Below are 22,549 nucleotides of genomic sequence, written 5' to 3' on the forward strand. Positions count from 1 at the left end.
CCACAACAACAAAAATAGTATCTATATGTCATATTTTCACAGGTCCAGATGATGGGAGAAAAATGAGACCAGTGCATTCCGTTGTGCCAGTGGGATTGACCAGTAGTGCAACAGGGAGTTGGCACTTCCCAAAGTAAGTGGACATAAGTGGAAACGCTTATTTTCCTATTGGCACAGGTCGGTGGAGCTCCCTTCTGCATTCTCCCCAGACCTGCACTGTTCTGGAAACAAGCATTTCTGCTCATTTCTGTTTGCTTTAAGAACTGCTAGCTCCCCATCGAATTCCAGTGAATTCCACTGGAATGTGGGCTCAATAGGATACTGTCCATAGATTTAACATAAGCCTACTGTACTGAAACACTTTTCCTGTCTCCCTGGTAACCACACTACATTCTATATCCCCTCCCATCCAGAAAATTGTTAAACATGCTCCATTCTGTTCCTCCTCTTATTCTGTGAATTTTGCCTTATGAACTCCATAGCCTAAAATGGGGTGAGAGTCACACTTTTTTAGAAAACTTACAAATGACTTGTACTACATCGGGCACAGCACAGACTATGCCTTCTCCCTTAAGTTGACAAACTGTTTCCCAAAATAACTTGCCTGTTATCCAGTCAGGATAAATATGTTGCTACTTTGAGGAAAGCTACTTTATAGGTATCACAAGAGCTTGCTCACTTTTGTTCAGGATGGCAAGTTGGATTGCCAAGATGATTTACTACATCAGTCTTTGGATAAACAAACAATGATACTAGAGAAATATGTAGTGTGAATTGTAAATGTTAGTTAAATATGTTTTTCTTTTGATAGTGTTAAAAAATTAAAAGAGGGAACATTTATTCAGGATTTTAACTCCCCTCTGCAATCGTGGGGGACCTATTAAGATGGTCTGGTCCAGGAGGCTAATGGATCCAGATGGCTTCCAGACAGCTGGGTTTTTTTTCCAGCTGATGTGGCTGGCTTTCCTACTGAAACTCTGGTTGATCTGTGGAATGCAGAAATGACCCAGGCAGTTGACATGATTCCTCCTGTGTGCCCTTTGCGCAGTAGGGCACCTACGGCTCCGTGGTAAACCCTGGAGCTGAGAGTGATGAAACAAAATAGGAGACCGCTTGAGTGCAGATGGAGGAAATGTCCTGATGGATGCAATTGAACACTGGTGTTTGCTTACAGTTGGTATATTCAAGGGCAGGGAGGGCGGCAAAGAAACAATATATCTCTGCCTTTGTTAAATCCGCCCAGCAGAGCTTTTCAGGGCTGTTGGGCTTATTACATGCTGGCCCTAAGGATGCTATAGATCCATCAGAGGTCCCCTCCTCTGAGTGCCTCCTCCAAGGAAGGCTCGGAGGGTGGCAGCAGTGGGGAGGGCCTTCTTGGTGGTAGCCCCCTGACCTTGGAATGACCTCCTCATTGAAGTCTGCCTGCCTTCAACATTGTCATCTTTACTCCCAGGCATTTGACAGTGTAGGATGGAATTTTAATGTCAGTTGTTTTGTCAGGTCCCAGTATCTCATTGTGTTTTAGCTGTGAAATTGTTTTTAAATGTTGTATGTTTTTATGTTTTGCAATTTTTTTGAACTGCCCAGAGAGCTATGGCTAATGGGTGGTATAGAAATAAAACAACAACAATAATAAAAGATGCTGTACAAACAGAGAAATTTGACAAAAAAGTAACCCGTGTAAATCTTCCGGGGGGGAAATGCAGACAGTACCTGTCAAATCACTGGTGGGCACTCATCAAACTTTGAATTCCTATAAATAAGCCACTTCTTGCCCTTTCTGCCTCAAAATTGGCATCAACTGGGGGAGGCAGTGACATCATCAGAGATGGTGAGATAAATCTGTAGCTCCACTTGAACAACCAGTTAATAATTGATGATCCAGCAGATAAATGTGTCTAACTTAAAACTGAAGGGAGGTCAGGTATAGGGGAATGTCTCAGGAACCCACTGGAGTTAAAGAGGGTCACTTGGACCTAAAAACAAAACAGCAAAAAGGGCCCTCCCTGATGAAGCAGTGAAGAAGCCTGTAAAACTGACTAAAGATGGCACGGAAGCCATGCCAGATGGCACAGAACAGTTAATGCTGCTCAGGCAAGACTGGAACAATACAGTCAGCCCACTTAAAGACTCTAGTGACAAAGTAGCATCCAAACTAATTGCTATTACAAAAACGGCAGACAGCACAATGAAATTTTGATGGGTTGAACCATTAAAAGAAGATTCAAAAACTAACCAAATTAAATGAAGAGTTAAGCCATAAAAATGAGTCTAGAAAATCGGAGCAGATGGGCTAACATCAGGATCCAAGGGGTTAAAGAGTCAGCACAAGGAAAGAATATTATTTAATTCCTAACAGACTGGCTGAACAACACTTTCCCAGATTTAGAAATAACCCAAAAAGAAATAATTCACGCCCACTGTGTGCTTTATGCAAAACTGCCAGAAGGAGCTTGCCTGAGACACATTAGCACAATACGTTCCCATGAAGCATCAAGGGACACCAGTTTGAAGACTTCTAGGGACAAATCTGTTATTAATGGGTGACACCCTAGTACAGCTCTATCAGAATTAATGTCCTGAAATTCACTTATGAAGAAAATCATTTCAGTTCCTTATGGATCAGCTTTAAATGTCAAATATTTCTTGCGGGGGGGGGGGCACCCTGTAAAACTAAGTATCCTTGTGAATCGTAATACGACTGTAATCTCATCCCAGAAAGATGTGGCTTCACTATTGAAGCTTCTCAAGATGGACATTAAGATACCTTCAGAATTAAGAAATTTAATAAATAGGAGGACCAAGAGCCAGATAGCCAGCACAAGACAGAAAAACATGGGGGATGGGGAAAAGTGGCTGGGCAGAACAACCCAATACGTAACGGAAGAAGAAAAAAGGGATCTTTGGACTATCACAGAACAGTTAAGATTACAGTCCCATTCAGAGGTTAACAGCAGAACCAAGCCAACAGACATATGGTATGAAACAAATCTATTTTGAAAATTATAGCAACAGCAAAAGCGTAAAAATACTGGCCACAGTGAGATCTAAATGTCTTAGGGAGCAATCCTATGGCTCCTCGACAGCATCTGGGGGGCCATAGGATACTTTGGATTCCTGGATCTGGATCTGGATCGGACACAGCGCTCTGACCTCAGATCCAGGAATCTGTGCCCCCCTCCCTCTCGTAGCTGGCATGGAGAGAACCATGCTGGCTGCCTCTCTTGAGGTCACAAAAGCAACCTCAGAGGAGGAGGTAAAGGGGCGTTCGCATGGGAGGGGAGGGGACTGGAGAGGCTGGCTTATGCTGTATCCAGCCTCCTTCCTTCCCCCTCCGCAGTGACCCAGCTAGATGGGCGAAAAAATCTATCTAGCAAAAATGCAGAGTGGGAGGACTGCGGAGGCAAAGATTGCCTCTGCCGCACCTCCTGATCTGCACTGGATGCCTGTAAGCCTCTGAGTTCGGAGGATTACAAGCATCGAGATCGGACTGCTCACTGAACTATCTAAATGTACTAAGGATCTTCTATCAGTTAGAGCAACAATTAGGCATATATAGCTGAAGTTAATGTGCTGGTGGAGAGAAGGAGTGAATTGGAGTGCTTACCCCCCATTTAAATTCCCCTCCCTCATCATAACAGATGTGGAGCAGATCTCTCTGATCAGAGAGTTCTGCCCAGAAAAGAAAGAGAAATGGTTTATAGTTAAGGTTATTGTTGTTTTTTAGAATATTGTTTACAGTTACAGGGCTAACTGTATCTGCACATGAATCTCATTTAAAAAGGAGATAGGCATGCAAGTAGAGAAAAAATAATCCAAAAATGGATTGTATTGTAAAGCAATTATGGTCCAAAGAGTTATGGGGGATTTAAAAGTATGGTCATTAAATGTCAAGGGTATAGGAGTGCCAATAAAACATAGATGGATAGAAGAGTTAATAAAGAAAATCCAGACATTATCTATGATGAGGAAACCCATCATAAACAGAATTTTATTGTGAGGGAGTCCTGTGCTGCCATGGGGAATTCAAAATCTCTTGGGGTTTTAATAGACATTATGAACACATGCAAAGTGAACATTTCTACAACTTCAAGGTCCCAAAGGTTGCTTTATTTCTGCTAAGGGCACATTCAGAGATCAGAAAATATCTCTAGGATGAGTATGTGGCCCATATTCTAATCAATTGCAGCTTTTGAAGGGAATACTGAGACACCTGGAGGGAGCAATCCTATGGCCGCTAGACAGTGGCTAGATGGCCATAGGATGTGCTGTTTTCCGGGAACTGACCTCCCCCCACGTCTGTGCTGCCTCCGAGGCAGCGCGGAGAAACCCCATCCTCCACGTTTGGAACTGGAGTGCGGAGCGGCTGAAAAGGGGCAGGGCTGGGGATGTTCTGGGGTTGGGAGAGCGGAACTGCGTGTATGACACATTCTATGTGTCATACAATAGCCTCCTCTCCTGCTCGCCGCCCCCCCCCCCTCCCGTGGCAAGACAGCTGAAAAAGTCTGTCTAGCAGAAAAAGCAGGGCAGGAGAGGCACGGAGGGAACGATCCCCCCGTGCCTTTCCTGCCTTGCTTTGGATAGGTGGTCGCCTCTGAGTTCAGAGATGGCTGCCTATCTAGATAGGATTGCACCCTTTAAGAAGGATCCCCATGACTTGGAGGTGATTTAAATGAAGTTGTTGATCCAGTTTTAGACGAGAGTGGAAGCAGAAGAGAAAAAAATGACTAAAAGGAAAATTTCTGAAATGGACAATATCTTGTGGGAGTATGGGTTGTGTGACTTTTGGAGAATGTTGCATTGGTCAGAAAAAGATTACTGCTTCTGCAAGTGACATAGTTTGTATTCTCATATAGATTATCTCTTATGTTCTAATCTAAGAGGTCTAAAGCTCAAAGAAACTACAATAGGGTTGATCACAATATCAGACGGTGCTCCAGTTTCAGTATTATTTCAAACGGAACATGGCATGCTCCACTCTTGCAGTTAGAAATTACATCTTACACTATTGCAAAGACTAGAAATAAAAGAAAAAAAAACTACACAAGCTACAGCTGAATTTTTTAAAGACAACATAACTCTGGGAATGCCCAATAATATAATCTGGGACACGTTAGAGGCAGTTATAAGAGGTCATTTTATAAAAGAAATGAGCACTCTTAAAAAACTTAAAAGGGGCCAAGAAGGTACAATAGAAACAAATTAAAAACTTGGCGGAAAAACACAAAGAAAGGGGCAGTGCTCCAATTTTAACACAATTGACAGAAGAAACAGCTCTAGACATTCTAAAACCACAATGAATTCAAATTTTACAGCTCAAAAGTGTTATGAATTTGGAAATAAATCCTCTAAACTTTTATCCAATTACATAAGAAAGAAAAAAGATAAAAATAGAATTAATTCAATTAAAGATAGTACAGGGAAACAAGTTTTTATTCCATCCCATATTAATGAACTATTTAAACAGTATTTTAAAAATCAAATAATCAGGATAGGAATCACATTGTTTTTAGATAAGTCCATGAATACAAAATATTATTTAGAGCACCAGCACTTTTTAAATAAGAAAATCACTCTAGATAAACTTCATGTAGTTATCAAAAATTAAGGAAAAATACCAGGAATGGATGGGTTTAGAACATTTTGTAATAATACCTTTGAACAGGTATTAATACATTTTTACTACAACTGCTTAATGATATATTAGAAAATAAACCCATCCTGGAAACCAGGTGGACCTCTAGGAACATACTACTACCTAAACCAAATAAAATGCAGCAGTAGTAATTATGGACCAACTTCTTTATTAAAGCAGGACTATAAATTTTTTTACAGGAATCCTTGCATCCAGACTAAATAAAATTTCAGCACATTATAGCAAAGATGATCAATTCGGGTTTGTTAAGGGTAGACATACTTCAGTTCCAATAAGAAGGTTATTACATGTAATATCACATTGTTCAAAGAATAAAAACAAGCCTTGTGCCATAATCTGTTTTGACGCATCAGAAGCCTTTGACAAATTGGAGAGGGGTTTGTTTATGAATTAGGGGAAGCCATGGGGTTGAGGAGTAGCTTTTAAGATATTAAGATCAATGTATAGCTCAATGAACGCTTTGATTAGGACAGATGATATGGACTCATTGCCCATCCCAGTACAGAGGTTGCCCTTTGTCCCCCCTAACCATTGGCCAGTCTCTTTAGACACCACCATACAAGGAATTCAAATTGAAGGAGAAAAACTAAAGATTCATTTATATGTGGATGATATAGCTTGAACATTTTCAGACCCAGTACATGATTTGAAGACAATACTGGAAATTGCCGCAGAATATGGTAAATCAAGACTCACAATAAGAAAAATCAAACATATTAACATTAAATTTGACCAATGTAGAAAAATTGGAGCTTACAAACAGTTCACATATTCCAACAAAAAATAAAACTGTAAAATAGTTAGGGATCCATTTACCAAAAATGCTTACACATGCGATAAGATTAAATGTTAAGCCCTGTGAAAGAAAATTTTAAACTACTTCAAGAATTGGGAAAAATTAAAAATGACATGGCTAGGGAGGATTGCAGTGGTAAAGATGACAACCTTACCCAAAAGTATATAGTATGAATGTTACCTATTTCTCCATCTATAAAATACCTAAATAAATGGCAATCCCACATAATAGAATTTAAACATAACAAAAAAGGGACATTTATATCAGAAAATTCTATTTAGAAACTCAAGGAGGTTTGGGTATTCCAGATTTGGGCTTATATTATGATACATATCACCTTACCCAATTAATTTAGGTATTAATAAACAGCCTGTAAAACACCTGGATCAGGTTGGAGGCTAAAACAAATGATATGTCAGAAAATAAATGATATTCCATTCTTTTACCACCCACTTTTCTGTGACCTGACAAATTTATTATATTCACAGGTTAGGAACAACTAGGACTGTATAGATGTGAGATTTGTTTACAGGGGCATGTCCAAAGTCAGGCCAACAATTGAAGGACAAGTTATAAGATAAAATAATGAACTGGCTGCAGATACAGCAAATATTATGCTTCACAGTAAACCCACAAGTGAGGGCACAAGTGGTCCGCCCTTTGACAAATTTTGAATCACTTATTGTGCAGAGAAAGTTGAACACCAAAGGTCTGGTTTCAAACATTTACAATATGCTAAGTGACATCAAATATTGCTTCACAATAAGCTCCAGAAAGGCATGGGAAAGGGATCTGGGTCAATCAATTGATGAATCAGCACGGAACACAGTGTGGATGAGTGTCCCATTCAAATCCCTATCTAGCAAAGTAAAAGAAGGCTCTATCGAATTATTACACAGATGGTACCTTACTCCTGCCAGGTTAAGTTACATTAATAGCTCTTTGTCACAACCCCTCCAGTATTTTTGTGATAACGTCCGTACATATTTTCATATGTGGTGGTTTTGCATCTCAGTAAAGCAATTATGAAAAACAGTATTTCAAGAGGTAGAGAAAATGACTGATCAGAAGATTTGAGTTCTCTCCCATGCTAGGCTTGTTAACTATATGTGATGGAGCAAACAAAACTTAACACATAAAAACCTTCTAAACTTTATGTGGGTGGCAACAAGACAAACTATTACATCCTCATGGAAAATGGAATTAACAAACTCAGTGTGATAGGATAAAATGTGGGCCATCTCCTTGATAGAAAAGCTAACCTGTCAGATCAAGCAATACAGATCTGAAACACGTGAACAACTTTTATTAAACTTGGTAAGCTTTTATTAATTATACTCATGTTAATAAAGACATTATTGTACCACCGTCCACACATGGTACATGCTGGAGTGATATATTAGGATGAAGCTGGAAATATGAATAAGATCAATACAGATTAATTGCTTGTATTTGCTTGTATTATGTATGCCTAACTATCTAATTAATTCAGTATGATATATGTTTATACAGTGAGCCCGTAAGTTGAGTGTTGTTATATGTGTATAATGAATTGTATGTGTGTTTTTGTATTACAAAAAACTTTTTCAATAAAAAAAAATCTTAACCGGCACAGACTATCCTCAAACTGCCTTCTGCTACACCGCCAGCTTTCAGATCAGTTTGTTCAGCCATTTTCTCAGTATACACCATGGAACCTACTGCCCTGCCCCTGATTGTTGGTTATAATGGCAGGGTGTGATTCAGCTAACTCAAACTTAACATAAGGCCACAATGATGTCCTACAATAATTAGCATTTATAAACTACTTTAGAGTGTTTAATGTGCTTCACATACTTTCATAGTCATCCTTGATAACACTGGCCTATCTTACAGGGCTGTTCAGTGCTGGTGCAACTTGTCCTGCCACCTGAGACAGGGACCCCCGCTGTGCGTCCCAGCCACCCCTCTCTCCATTGTCGTCATCTTCGCTCTCTTCAGAGTGCCAGCCATGGCCAGGCCCAAATGCCTGGTTCGGGGGGGGGGGGGCTGTTCCTTCCTCAGAACCAGGCATTGTAGGAGGGGGGTTATCCCAGGAGATTGTGGTACAGGTGATTTCCTGGGGCACCCCCCTCCCCCCCACACACATGAACAATACCTGGCTCTGAGGAAGGGCCCCCTCAGAGCCAGACATTTGGGCCTGGCTGGCTCTGAAAACCACACTGTCTGCTCCTTGCTCGCTCTATTCTGAGAGTGAGCCAAAAAGTGGGTGCCTGCTACAGAGACCCCTGCTGGCCAGTCTCCTTCTGTAGCATTTGTCTGGAGCTGCTGCCCGCCCAGCAGCACTAACAGGGAGTACTCCAGGTGGGTGGCAGCTACAGAGACCCCGCTCTCCCACTGCAGCAAATGCCACTGTGGGAGAGTGGCCAGCGGGACACTCCTTGCAGGTGGAGGGGAGTGTGCAATTTGCTGCTCCCCCCGCAAAGCCACCTGAGGCGGAGCTTTTACCCCACCTCATGAGAGGACCGACCCTGAGGCTGTTTTACCTCCATATTCTGTGGGGTGATGAGCATGAGAGAGTGTTTGCCTGAAGGCTGCCTAGGTTGGGGAAGGCTGATGTATGGGATTCAGAGTTCCCCTTGGAATCTTAACAAAGAGCATGGCATAAGCTTTAACTGACAAAATGGACTCTATTCCAGTACAGATTATTCCACAATACATCTATTAGTCTTTTAAACGTGTCAATAGAGAATCCGTTTTTTCAGCAGTGGAGTGTGTTGCTCAAACACCTTGGAATTCCTTGTTTGGGTATCTCAAAACAATGACCTTTGAATTTTAATTTGTGTAAAGTCTGCGGAGGAAGCAGCCATTGTTCTCTGCAGTGCATAGAGGTACCCCAAGAACAGTACCCCATTGTTGGTGATATTTTAACAAATCAATTCAGAAAGAGTAGTTAAATATTAAAGAAGGAGCACTTCTGCTTCCTGTTCTCTTTAAGGAAGACGGGAACTGAGGCCTTGCTAAACTGAAGTGTATTGTGAAAACATGAATTCGACCGGTTTCTCCTTAAAGAAAAGGCAATCAAATAAGTTGGTTTCACTTTTGAGGCCTAGCTTTCCTTCTGTATTTTAAGAAGGGAATGTTTACGCAAGGCATACCTGAAAATATCTGAGGCACGATTGCTGCTGCAAAGGTAAAAGAAAGGCTGAGTTTACATCCAGTGAATACCTGATTGCTTTGCAACTAGAACAGGGAAAGAGAGAACTTATATATCCAGAGAGCATTGTTAGTATCAGGAACTGGGACGTGGCAATTTTACAGGAGCAGGCAGAAGCAGGCCCTGTCAGAGAGTGGAACTTAGTGCAAAGGCAAGGGACATCTGTGGACAGCAAAAGATAGAAAGCTGTGACTTTGGAGCAGTAAATGTAATGAAGTAAGGTGTGGTGGCCAAAGGTAGGAATGTGCTTAGGCTCCCTTCCTAGGAAGGGTCTGTCTTGCTCCCTACTTGATAGCTTTCCATTGTAGTGTGAAGATTTTTCTTTTCTGGCATGTATTTGACCTGCGGGTGTGTTTAAATGTTTTGTCCTGATGTTTTAATCTGAATGTATCTGCTTCCGTATTATTTCTTTTACTGTTGTTCTTGTTGTTATTTTAATTGTGTTATTCTGTTCCAAGCCAACTTGGACATTTTTAAATAGAAAGGTGATGTAAAATGGTTGCAATAAATAAAAAATAAGGGGATCTGTGAAGAGGTAAAAGCTGTTGGGCAGATAAAAGCAGGGTGGGATCAGAGCCTATTTCTTTAGAATAGGGATGGTAGCTAGTAACTTCTACTCTGAATCTGGCTTGTGAAAGGTCACTGGCTGGTCCGCAGCTTAAGTAAGTGTTGATGTTGGATCCCAGCTGCCTCCTCAAGCAGCTGTTTTTGTTGGTCAACTTTCCAGCCAGCAGGACTGAGGAGGCTTAACAAAGAAAGGGAGAAATAGGTAGCAATGAAAGGAATTATACAGGTAGTTGCTAGCAGCTAGGCAGCCATCGATGTCTCCTGATGCTTCCTGTCCTGCAGGAGTGGGTGTCTCTTAAGAGGTTGCCGGACAGGCAGTCACTTGATTCCTCTACAGCTGTATTCATATTGGTATAATGTAAGAATATGCAAATTAAAGTTATAGCAGTAGCCACACCCTGAGACCCTTGATTAGATGTGATAACTCTCTCGCCAACATAGCGTTTTGGTTTTGTTTCTTTTTTCATAAGATATTTCATTCCTGCCTTTCCTATAAGAACATAAGAAGAGCCATGCTGAATCCGATCAAAGGCCTAGCTAGTCAGCATTCTGTTCACACAGTGGCCAACCAGCTGCTTGTGGAAAGACCACAAGTAGGACAGGAGTACAATAGCATCGTCCTGCTCGTGTTGCTCAGCAACTGGTACATGGAGGTATTTTGCCTCCAATACTGGTGGTGATATATAATCATGACTAATAGCCCTTGATAGCCATGATTTTGTCTAATCCCCCTTTAAAGCCATCCATGTTGGTGGCCATGGCTACATCTTGTACTATAGCTATGCGCTGTGTGAAGTACTTCCTTGTATCTGTCCTGAATTTCCCACCATTCAGTATCATTTGATGACCCCGGGGTCTGGTATGAGGAGGAGAAAAATGTCTCCCAATCTACTTTCTCCACACTATGCATAATTTTGTAAACCTCTATCATGTTTGGCTTTTTTCTAAGCAAAACTGGCCCAGATGTAACTTCTCATCCAGGAGTTGCTTCAGTCCCCTGATCATTTAGATTGCCCCTTTACTGCACGTTTTCCTACTCTGCAATATCCTTTCTTAGGTGCAGTAACCAGAACTATACACAGTATTCCAAGTGTAGTGGCACCATAGATTTGTATAAGTGCAGCATGGTATTGGCAGTTTTATTTTTCTTTCTTTTCCTAATTATGCCCATCATGGAAGTTGCCTTTTTCACAGCAGCCACATGTGGCGTCGACAGTTTCAACAAGCTGTCCACTACAATCCCAGCATCTCTTTCTTTTTCAGTCACCACCAGCTCAGATCCCATCAGTGTATATGTGAAGCTGGAATTTTTTGCCCCAAGGTACAATCACTTTATGCTTGTTTACATTGAATTGGATTTTTCCATTTTGATGCCTATTCCCCCATTTTGGAGAGATCCTTTTGGAGCTCTTTGCAATCCATTTTTCTTTTAGCCACTCCAATAAATAATGTGATGCCATCAGCAAACCTGGCTCCCTCACTGCACACCCCAGTTCTTTTATGAACAAGTTGAAAAACACCAGTCCCATGTGGGACCCCGCTATTTACATCCCTTCTTTGTGGGAATTGATCATTTCTTCCTACTCTCTGCTTCTCTTCTTTAACCAGTTACTGATCCATAAGAGGACTTCTCTTATTACATTACTGCTGTGTTGGCCCAGAAGTCTTCGATGAGGGCTTTATCAAAAGCCTTATAATCACACTGCTCTGTTTTACTGTTTTTGTGATGTTTTATTGTTTTGTAACATTTTAAATGTAATTATTTTTTTTACTTTTGTTTTATATTATATTTTATGTAAACTGCTGAGAGATCTTACGATATAAAGTGGTATAGAAGTAGTTAAATAAATATGTCCAAGTAAACAATGTCTATAAATCACCCTTGTTCACATGTTTTTTGACACTCTCAAAGGACTCTAAAAGATTAATGAGATAGGACATATCTTTTCGGAAGTTCCTTTTTCAGCAAGAGAAAGATCCCTTTAAAAAGGTGTTATATTTGACACTCTCCGATCTTGGAGGCATGTTACATATTTTATTAGAAGATCAGCAATTTCACATTTGAGTTCTTTAAGAACTCTCAGATGGATACCATCTGGACACAGTGATTTGTTAGCTTTCAATTTGTCATTAAGGTCTAGAACTTCATCTCTTGTCACCACTATTTGCCTCAGTTCCCCAGACTACCTTCTGAAAATATAAGTTCAGGGAGGGATATCTGCCCTATGTCTTCTAAAGTGAAGACAGATGAAAGGACTTTTAGCTTCTCTGCCATTTTCTTCTCCTTCTTTAGTCATCCAATGGTCCAGTTGCCTCCCTAGCCAGTTTTCTGCTTTTGATGTATTTAAAGAATTTATTATTGTTGGCCTTGATGTTACTAGTGATATGCTTCTTGAAATTCTTTTTTTGCATCCCTTATTGACTGCGTGCATTTCCTTTGTGCAAGTTTTTGTTCCCTTTAGTTCTCTTCATTTGAGCAAGACTTCCAGTTTCTGAAGGAGCCGTTCTTTTCTCTAATAGCTTCCTTGGCAGTGCTCAGTAACCATGCTGGTGACCTCTTGGACTTGGTGCTGCCTTTCCTGACCTAGCTGAGCTTCTATTATTGTAGTTTCAGTAACTTCCAAGCATTTTGGAGAACTTTAACCTTCTTGACTCCCCCTTTCAACCTCCTTTTCACTAGTTCCCTCATTTTAGGGAAGTTTCCTCTTTTGAAGTCAAATGTGATTGTGTCAGTTATCCTTGGCAACTTCCAACTTAAATATAAATTAAATAAGATAGCACCATGGTCAGTTTTCCAATTCATTCAACAACCCTTACATCATGGGTGGCACCACTTAGGATTAATGTCAGAGTTGCTTCCCCTCTGGTTGGTTCCATGACCAACTATTTTGAGGCACTGCTGTTTAGGGTATTGAGACATTTAGTCTCTTTGTCATAATTAGAACATGCCTTTATCCTTTGTGAAGGTAATTGAAGGCATCCATTACTACAATACTTCATTTGGATGCCTCCCTAATTTTACTCTCCATCTCAAGCTTGTCCCTAGCCCTAAATTATTTTTGGAGCCCTAAATTATTTTTGGAGTCAACCACAGTGGTTCTGTAGAGGAGTCTGCACCTTTTAAGCGTGCTTGCAGTCATTCTCTCTTTGACATACGGAATGACACCACCTCCAGTATGCCCTTCCCTGTCCTTCCTGTAGAGCGGGGAAGGGCAGCCTCTGGCCTATGGAGGTTTCTTCTGCCCTGCACCCATTCTCCAATGGAAGGAGGCGTGGGACAGGTGAAGCTCCGATGGCTGAAGCCCTGTGCGCAGCAAAGCTGTTCCTGGCAGACGTGCTGGGAGGATCTTCCTTCTGATGCACCCACTGAGCACCAAATGATGTTAGGGGGCATCACACGCCCATGTCATCTGGCCCATGGAGGGTGGTGGGATTATCCAGCTCCCCACCCCCTTTTGGTTGCCTGCCCCTGCTATAGAGTTTGTATCCAAAGATGACTGTATCCCAAGAACACGAGCAACAAGCAAAGCAAAGCTGCCCAGAGAGCAACCTCCACCACTAATTTGACTTGTAATTTTTTTTTTTTTTGCATTCTTTACATTTATATCCCACCTTTCTTCCATCATGGAACTCAAGGTGGCTACATGTGGTTCCCACATGGTCTCCCCTCCAAGCACTGACCAGACCCAAACCTGCTTAGCTTCAGCAAGGTGGCTGCCTCATGTGCCTTCAGACTGTGGCCTGCTCTGGCCGGAGTTACTGCTGAGTGCTGTTAATAGTGGCAAGGGTCTGTGGCATTCCTGTCCTTTCTCAGTGAGAATACGCCTTCTCTAAGGCCTTTCTCACCTCAAGGAGCAAACACCTTCCCACCCACAATCACGCTGCCACCAGGATCTTTAAGGCTCAGGGCCAACCCACACTTTGTCCTCTCTCTGCGAAGACACAGTTGTTTATTATATCACATGTATTGTTTCCTTTATTGCCTTCCCCTTACATAGCCAAGAGCTGAAGGCATGTTGTTGTTCAGTCGTTCAGTCGTGTCCGACTCTTCGTGACTCCATGGACCATAGCACGCCAGGCCTTCCTGTCCTGCGCTCTCACCCGGAGTGTGCTCAAGTTCATATTCATTGCATCCGTGATGCTATCTAGCCATCTCATCCTCTGCCGTCCCCTTCTCCTTTTGCCTTCAGTCTTTCCCAGCATCAGGGTCTTTTCCAGGGAGTTTTCTCTTCGCATTAGGTGGCCAAAATATTGGAGCTTCAGCTTCATTATCTGTCCTTCCAATGAGCAGTCAGGGTTGATTTCCTTTAGGATGGACTGATTTGACCTCCTTGCAGTCCAGGGCACTCGTAAGAGTCTTCTCCAGCACCACAGTTCGAAAGCATCAATTCTTCGGCGCTCAGCCTTCCTTATAGTCCAGCTCTCACAGCCATACATTACTACTGGGAAAACCATAGCTTTGATTAGACGGACCTTTGTCGGCAAGGTGATGTCTCTGCTTCTTACTATGCTGTCTAGGTTGGCCATAGCTTTCCTCCCAAGGAGCAAGCGTCTTTTAATTTCATGGCTACAGTCACCGTCTGCGGTGATCTTGGAACCCAAGAAAGTAAAATCTGTCACTGCTTCCATTTCTTCCCCTTCTATATGCCAGGAAGTGATGGGGCCAGATGCCATGATCTTCATTTTTTTAATGTTGAGTTTCAAACCAGCTTTTGCACTCTCCTCTTTCACCCTCAACAAGAGGCTCTTTAGATCCTCTTCGCTTTCTGCCATTAGGGTGGTATCGTCTGCATATCGGAGGTTGTTGATAATTCTCCCAGCAATCTTAATTCCGACCTCTGATTCATCCAACCCGGCATTTCTCATGATGTACTCTGCATATAAGTTAAATAAGCAGGGTGACAATATGCAGCCTTGTCGTACTCCTTTCCCAATTTTGAACCAATCGGTTGTTCCATGTCTGGTTCTTACTGTTGCTTCTTGACCCTTGTACAGGTTTCTCAGGAGACAGGTAAGGTGGTCTGGTACTCCCATCACTTTAAGAATTTGCCACAGTTTGTTGTGATCCACACAATCAAAGGCTTTAGCGTAGTCAATGAAGCAGAAATAGACGTTTTTCTGGAATTCTCTTGCTTTCTCCATGATGCAGCGAATGTTGGCGATTTGATCTCTAGTTCCTCTGCCTCTTCTAAACCCAGCTTGTACTTCCGGTAGTTCTCGGTTCGCATACTGCTGAAGCCTAGCTTGTAGGATTTTGAGCATCACCTTGCTGGCATGTGAAATGAGCGCAATTGTGCGGTAGTTTGAACACTCTTTGGCGTTGCCCTTCTTTGGAATTGGAATGTAAACTGACCTTTTCCAGTCTTGTGGCCACTGCTGAGTGTTCCAGATTTGTTGGCATATTGAATGCAGCACTTTAACAGCATCATCTTTTAGGATTTTAAATAGCTCGGCTGGAATACTGTCATCTCCGCTAGCTTTGTTGTTACTAATGCTTCCTAAGGTCCACTTGACTTCACTCTCTAGGATGTCCGGCTCAAGTTCAGTGACCGCACTCTCATGGCTATCAGGGACATTCAGATCTTTCCTGTATAGTTCTTCTGTGTATTCTTGCCACCTCTTCTTAATCTCATCTGCTTCTGTTAGGTCCCTGCCTTCTTTGTCCTTGATCATGCCCGTCTTTGCACAAAACGTTCCCAAGTTGGTTAAACAAATAAACTTTATCAATTACAGCAAATAAGTCGTTGAACCATAAATAAGCAACTGTTAATGGTACTATTAACGTATATTCTCTCATGCACCATATCCCAGATTACACTCTCAAACGCTTCACAATCAGCACAGACCTCTCTCTCAGTTCTAAAATCTGAACATATCAGTCCCCTATCTCTGTTCCTGATCTCAATCTCCATTCTAAACACTGGGACTGTTCAAACGTCATGCTAAGCCATGATGTTTAGGGAATTTCCGCTAATGATGGTGGCTTAGCATGTCGTAAGGGAGGAGAAAAGCACATTCCTCATGGTTAGTAAGCCACCCTGGCTAACCACCCCCCTGCAACAGGGCCAAGGGGCCCTGGGGTGGCTTACCGTGTTGCCTGACAGGCTCCCATGTGGTTTAAACAGGCTCCAGAAGACTTGCAGACCATGACCGCTGAGTCTGCTGGCTAGACTGTCCACCACTGCTGGCGATGCGCTAGCTGCTGCAGACTTGCTCTATGGTCATGCAGCCATTTCGGCCAGTGGGAGCCCGTTCACTGCAAAAGATGGGATGTGCACTAACCATGCCAGGAAGATTGCCAGGTAACAATGGAGGGGGGTTAGTGGAACTATGCAGCGCCGCATGGTTCAGTGATCGTCTGGCAGTCCACATGTTGTGGTTTCACTAACCCCCCACCCTCCATGGTTACCCTAACCACCCTCTCCCCCTGCACATCTGAACAGACCCACTGTCTGACTCACACAAGACCAGCACCCAGCTTTTATAACTCACACACTTCACTCCCTCCTTCACTCACTCAGCCAGTCATTGCACACATGCAAACCCACCATTCTTCCTGTCACTCATCACACTCTCACCCTAGAGATACTCGGCATAAACATAGACTTATAACAGGAAAACATTATTACAGACTCTGCATATATATACTTGTGATGTCACAGGTCCAATCAGGCTATCACCATCATACCTTCTAATAGTGAATTAAGCCTCATGCTGACAGCTTTGTTGCCAAAATGGGGTCACCCCAAAATCATAGGTGCCTGTGTGCTTGGGGGATCCTCAAGCTCTGCAGAAGTAGACACCTTTAATAAAACAAAACATCTTTGGTTAAAAACATAAAAAGACTTCACGTGTGTGGTTGCATGGAAGAAAGGGGAGGGGGAAGGAGCATGGAGAGAACAGGCATGTAGCCCAGCAAGGCCTACTGAGCCTCAGATGCAGCTACGCCCTTCCTGGCTAAGTCGCATCATTGCCCTGTAGCGGAGCCTGGGCTTACAGGGTCCCTGTCTGCGCAAGATATCCCTATGCTCCTCTTGGGTTGGAGGAAGCACAAGGGAACGTCCATCACTGGTGCCCAGCTAGGGGACTCTTTTTCAACCCAGAGGCTGAAACCCTACTTCGCAAGCTTTGCCTTATCAAGGGATAAATTTGGAGATTTTCCTGCACCTCTCCTAGCTCAGAGAAGGTGGAGGGAAATGCCCCTCACTGGCACCACCTCAAAGGAGAGGCAGAGAAAGCTCCCTCAGTGGCACCCAGCCTCCAAGCAGGACCTACCCTCCGGTGGCAGAGCAGGAGGAGTGGCAAATTGCGTGTTCCCACCACCACCAGGAGGCCCCCAACTTGTCCATAAATGATCTGGAATTAGGAGTGAGCAGTGAAATGGCCAAGTTTGTGGATGACTCCAAATTGTTTAGGGTGGTTAAAACAAAAAGGGATTGTGAGGAGCTCCAAAAGGATCTCTCCAAACTGGGAGAATGGGCATCCAAATGTCAAATGCAGTTCAGTGTAAGCAAGTGTCAAGTGATGCACATTGGGGCAAAAATCCCAACTTCAAGTATAACCTGATGGGATCTGAGCTAGTGGTGACCGACCAAGAAAGAGATCTTGGGGTTGTGGTGGACAGCTTGATGAAATGTCATCCCAGTGTGCGGCTGCTGTAACAAAGGCAAACTCCATGTTAGGCATAATTAGAAAAGAAATTGAGAGTAAAACTGCCAATATCATACTGCCCCTATACAAATCTTTGATGTGACCACACTTGGAATACTGTGTACAGTTGTCGTCACTGCACCTAAAAAAGTATACTGTGGAGCTTGAAAAAGTGCAGAAAAGGGCAACTAAAATGATTAAGGGGCTGTCGCATCTCCCCTACGAGGGAAGGTTAAAACAGCTGGGATTGTTTAGCTTGGGGAAAAAAGCGAGTAAGCGGAATTGTGTTAGAGGTGTACAAAAGTATGCATGGTGTGGAGAATGTGGATAAGGAGACATTTTTCTCCCTCTCGTAATACTTGAACCTAGGATCATCCCATGAAACTGTTTGGTGGAAGATTCAGGACAGACAAAAGGAAGGACTTCATCACACAGCACATAGTTAAACTATGGAATTGGCTACCACAGGATGTAGTGATGGCCACCAACTTGGATGGCTTTAAAAGGGGGTTAGACAACTTCCTGGAAGAGAAGGCCATCAATGGCTACTAGTCCTGATGGCTGTATGCTACCTTAGTATCAGAGAAAGAATGCCTGTGTACACCAGTTGCTGGGAAACATGGGTGGGAGGGTGCTGTTGCACTCATGCCCTGCTTGTGGGTTTCCAATGGGCAACTGGTTGGCCACTGTGTGAATAGAATGCTGGACTAGATGGACCCTTGGTCTGATCCAGCCTCAGGGCTCTTCTTAAGTTCTTGTATTGCTGCCCAATCACAGGTACACTAAAATCCTGGATTTCTTCATCATCTTCTATGGGCAGTACTCACATCTGCACTGTAGTGATTTGAGGATTGGTCGTGTCTTCCTCACTGCCACTGGACAGGGTGTTTTCCTTCAGAAAAAAACTTGCTGTATAATGAGAGAGTAGCTATCGATATCCAGAAGCTATATCAGAACAAATGATTGAAAATTATAATTCTAATGGTTCTTGGTGGGGATTTGTCTTTCAGCATCTTGGTGAAATTAGGAGATGGCAGTGATGGAAATTGCTTGCCAAGACACTCCAGTCCCAACCAGCAGGCACCCAAAGGAGCTTCCTACGGGCAAAGGGCCTCAGGACATAGCAAGTGAAAAAAAGAGCAGTGTCTGCAAGGTAGAGGATACAGGCAAACATGTGTTCCAAGGTCCATGGAGGATCCTGAGTGACGTGATCGCTAAAGGAACTGCCAAGGAAGACAGTGGGAAAGGGAGCTTAGCCTCAATCTCCATTATTGCCCAGGCAGAATGTAAGTGGAATGGTACACTACTGTGTGTGTGTGTGTGTGTGCGCGCGCGCATGCACGCATGTATGTATGTGGGGAATAAAATCAGATTGTGGATAGAAAAAACTATAATTTTATGTGTTGGCGTTTGTTGAGAGCCTTTAGCCCTCTAGCAGACCTGCAGTCCCCATTAGTCCAATAGATGGGAAACAGTGACATCTAAGCATGTTCAGCAGATGTGCCCCTCTTGCTTCTCACTCCCTCCTCCTTCCCACATGTCCTTGTTTCCTCCCTCTATGCCATCCATCTCAGTCGTTGCAGGAGCATTTCAAACATTTTGGAAGGATAAGTCATGTAGAGTAAATGCATGGAATAGAGCCACTTTAGGCCTGTCCAAGAACTTAGTGTGTGTTTTTCTCCCCCCACCCCTTATGCCAGCATTTCCCAAATTATGGTCCGGAACCCACCAGTGGATCTTACCCCACTTTCAGGCGGGTCTCAGTGCTTCAGGCTGTCCAGGGCTCCTTTGCTTGACCACCATGTGCCGTGGCTGTACCATGCACACCGCACAGGGAAGTGTGGCGGTGGGAGTTGGCTAATATTGTTCAAATAATAATGTTTAGAAACTGGGAATAAAGAGGAATGGGAAAAGAGAGGGAAGCTGTTATAAGAGGAGGTGACTATAAAAGCAGCAGGAGAGAAGGTGAAAGGAACTAGTATTTGGGGTAGGTACAAATTCAGTGTGAAAGGAGAAGGGGAGATTAAATGACAGGAGATGAGTAAGAAGACTTTGAGAGGCATGTGGGGGGAAGGAGGAAAACAATATACAATAAAATGTTTTCCCTGTCTTGAGCCTCTGGATCAGCAAATTCTCCTGAAATGGGAAGGCTAAGTAGTGATACCTCCTGAACCCAAAGTCTGCACTTCATTTGAGAAAAGCTGGGCTATGGTTCTCCCTTCTGCAAGGAAATGGCCGTGGCAAAGAATTTTGCAAATGTCCAAAGAGGGATTATTTAGTATTTATTTATTTAAAACATTTGTATCCTGCCCTATATCATTAAGATCTTAGGGTGGTGTGCAGATAAAATCAGTTTAAACTGGATTAGGTATCAATATAAAGTTATTTAAGCAACGCCCAGTGCATAATGCCAAACTCCACTTCTGTCTGCCACCATTTTGTGACTAGCTCCAACCCAGTTTGTGACTGGTTAGCCTCAGTCATTTTCAGCTTTCTCAAGAGGGTCCCGGGGATAGAATGTCTGAGAACTCCTGAGGCCTATGCCATATTACAAACTGCTTCTGAAACTCCCTCCAGGTTCAGAAGTGGCTTGCAATGCAGTGTGTGTGTTTCAAGAAACATAAGTCCAAAGCTCCATTTGCCATTTGAAACCAGGTGTTCAGTTCTTTGGATTCTGGCTTGCGTATTTTTAGTGCAGAATTTGGATTTTTTTTCTCCTGCAGGATGCACTGAGTCCCTCTTTGTGTTCTCTTGACTCTTTTAGGAGTTAAGTCCTGCATCACTTTTTGCTGTAGCACAGCTGATTTCTATAAGTAAGTGTGATTGTGGCATTTCCTGCCTCACTCTGGCTTGTACTGGCCTTGTTTGCTTTCCCCCAGGTGAGATCAGCCAGGAGTTCAGCCCCACCTATTCAGAGAGGCATTTTATTGCTGACACCAAGCGATACAGGTAAGAAATTCTGCTCTGTAAAACACAGTGTGCAGTGAGGACCCCAGTTTTCAACTGTGTAGGGTGGGGAGATGGGGAACTTTGATTCTAGGATCTGGAAGGCACCTCTTCTACCCTAGCTCAATCCTCTGTCTTCGAACAGGGTGCCATATGTGTGTGTTAGGAATTCCCTAATCAGGAGTTAAAATTTATTGCACTACACTTTTATGCATTGCACAAATATTCCTTTGAGTTGGTGAATCTGAAACTGTGTTCTTGGATGATTATCAGGAGTTCCTTGGAAATTTGAGTAATGGAAGTTAAATTTCCATCTAAAACAATTTGTCTGCCATTACTGATTTTCTGCGGCAAAGAGCTGCAGGGAATTGTTGAGCAGTGTTCTAGGGCATGCTCCCAATTCATGTGGGACAGCTGCAAGGTCTGGCTGGTAATCTGCTTGCATGGTGAATGCAACCTGGAATCCTATGCAACGTCTGGGTAAATTGATATGAAAAGTGTTGTCGGGATAGGAATGTTGAAAATGAGTGTTCTAAGTGATGGAAAGGAAAGTTGAGGGTTGAGAACCCAAGCTATTGTGGTTGGAGAGGAAAACCTTCCTGACCTCATTAAGCCATAGTTGAGGGCTACTTCTTATAAATAATTTAGTACCTGGGTTCTGATAAAAGTACAAAATACTTGGGACTGTGCTGAACAATCATCATTTCTGATTTTGGGGGTGAGAGAAGTGCCTATGGGGGAAAGGGGTAAAATGTTTCCCAGAAAGTACCCTTTCCCCATGGTTGTTCATGGCTATTCGAACTGGGGAATTAACTATTAATCCCCAATGCCTCGCCACACACTGTGCCTTTCAGCACCATCTTTTTAGGGTTGCTTTTCCTTCCTGGAAAATTGGCTGGAAAACCCCAGCCAATCAGAAATCACATAGTGAACCTGACAACATCAGTGAGGGCAAGGAAAGCCAGTTCAGGGTAAGGCTAATGCTTCCTAGAGTGTATTACCCTCACTTTGAATAGACTAACACTTTTGCTCCCTTTTGACCTTAACCCCCAAAAATCGTTGAAAGGGGGAAAAGGCCATTTTGCCACTGCTGAAAATCTTCATGAAAGGCAGCTTTCTTCCTCTCTTCTGGTGCAGTCCTACACAATACATGTGTATCTCCAGTGATGAAAGGGGTACCCATGTATAATTTCAAAAACAATATGTATGCATTTTGTACTTTTGTTGGAACTTTTGTTGGAATGCAAAATATATTGTAAGAAATAGACACCAAATTAATTAATATAATTTAATTCCATTTTGTGATCAAGAAGCTTCTTTGTTATGATTATCCTAGAGTTTCTTATACCTTACTGTATTTTATACCTCTTAGTTTTCCATTCAGCTAGAGTTAGACATACTTCTCAGGTTGTGGGGCGGGGGAGTAAGCTAAGATGTCTTTGCTGTACCCTTCTCTGTGGCAGCCGATCCTACAGCCTTGATCAGATCCCCAACAATGTGGCCTACGCAACTGAGGGGAAGATGGCCCCAGCCTACTGGAAGGCCATGCATTCTGGGAAATCCCGGAAGAAACGGCGAAAGAAGAGATCCCGCCTTGTGCCATCAAAGGGAGCAGCCTTTACGACTCGGAAGCCCAGGACTCCGGAGCAGGAGAGCTGTGTGCCGGTCCCAGTGCAGGTAGGGCATCGTTTACGTTATCTCAACTCACACCCAGGTACACTACTAAGGAATCCCACAA

At 43.0% G+C, this 22,549-nt stretch overlaps 1 protein-coding gene across 7 annotated transcripts in view; it reads left to right on the forward strand.

Annotated features, from left to right (window-relative positions):
* Positions 1 to 22,549, forward strand: part of MAP3K14 (mitogen-activated protein kinase kinase kinase 14) — a 105,557-nt gene that overhangs the window by 12,002 nt on the left and 71,006 nt on the right. For 5 of the 7 annotated variants that reach the window (XM_084804355.1, XM_084804359.1, XM_084804361.1 and 2 more), the window contains exons 2-4: positions 18,876 to 19,151; positions 20,745 to 20,814; positions 22,275 to 22,488. In XM_084804355.1, the coding sequence (XP_084660481.1) occupies positions 18,896 to 19,151; positions 20,745 to 20,814; positions 22,275 to 22,488 (540 nt within the window). In that variant the 5' untranslated portion in view covers positions 18,876 to 18,895. Of the gene's footprint in view, positions 1 to 42; positions 134 to 9,544; positions 9,625 to 18,875; positions 19,152 to 20,744; positions 20,815 to 22,274; positions 22,489 to 22,549 lie in introns of those variants that run through there. The other 2 variants (XM_084804357.1, XM_084804358.1) reach the window with 2 other exon arrangements.

The sequence above is a fragment of the Heloderma suspectum genome, chromosome 6, assembly GCF_057233095.1.
Source record: "Heloderma suspectum isolate Gila_16-S chromosome 6, 16-S_ref, whole genome shotgun sequence".
In the NCBI taxonomy this organism is placed as follows: Eukaryota; Metazoa; Chordata; class Lepidosauria; order Squamata; family Helodermatidae; genus Heloderma; species Heloderma suspectum.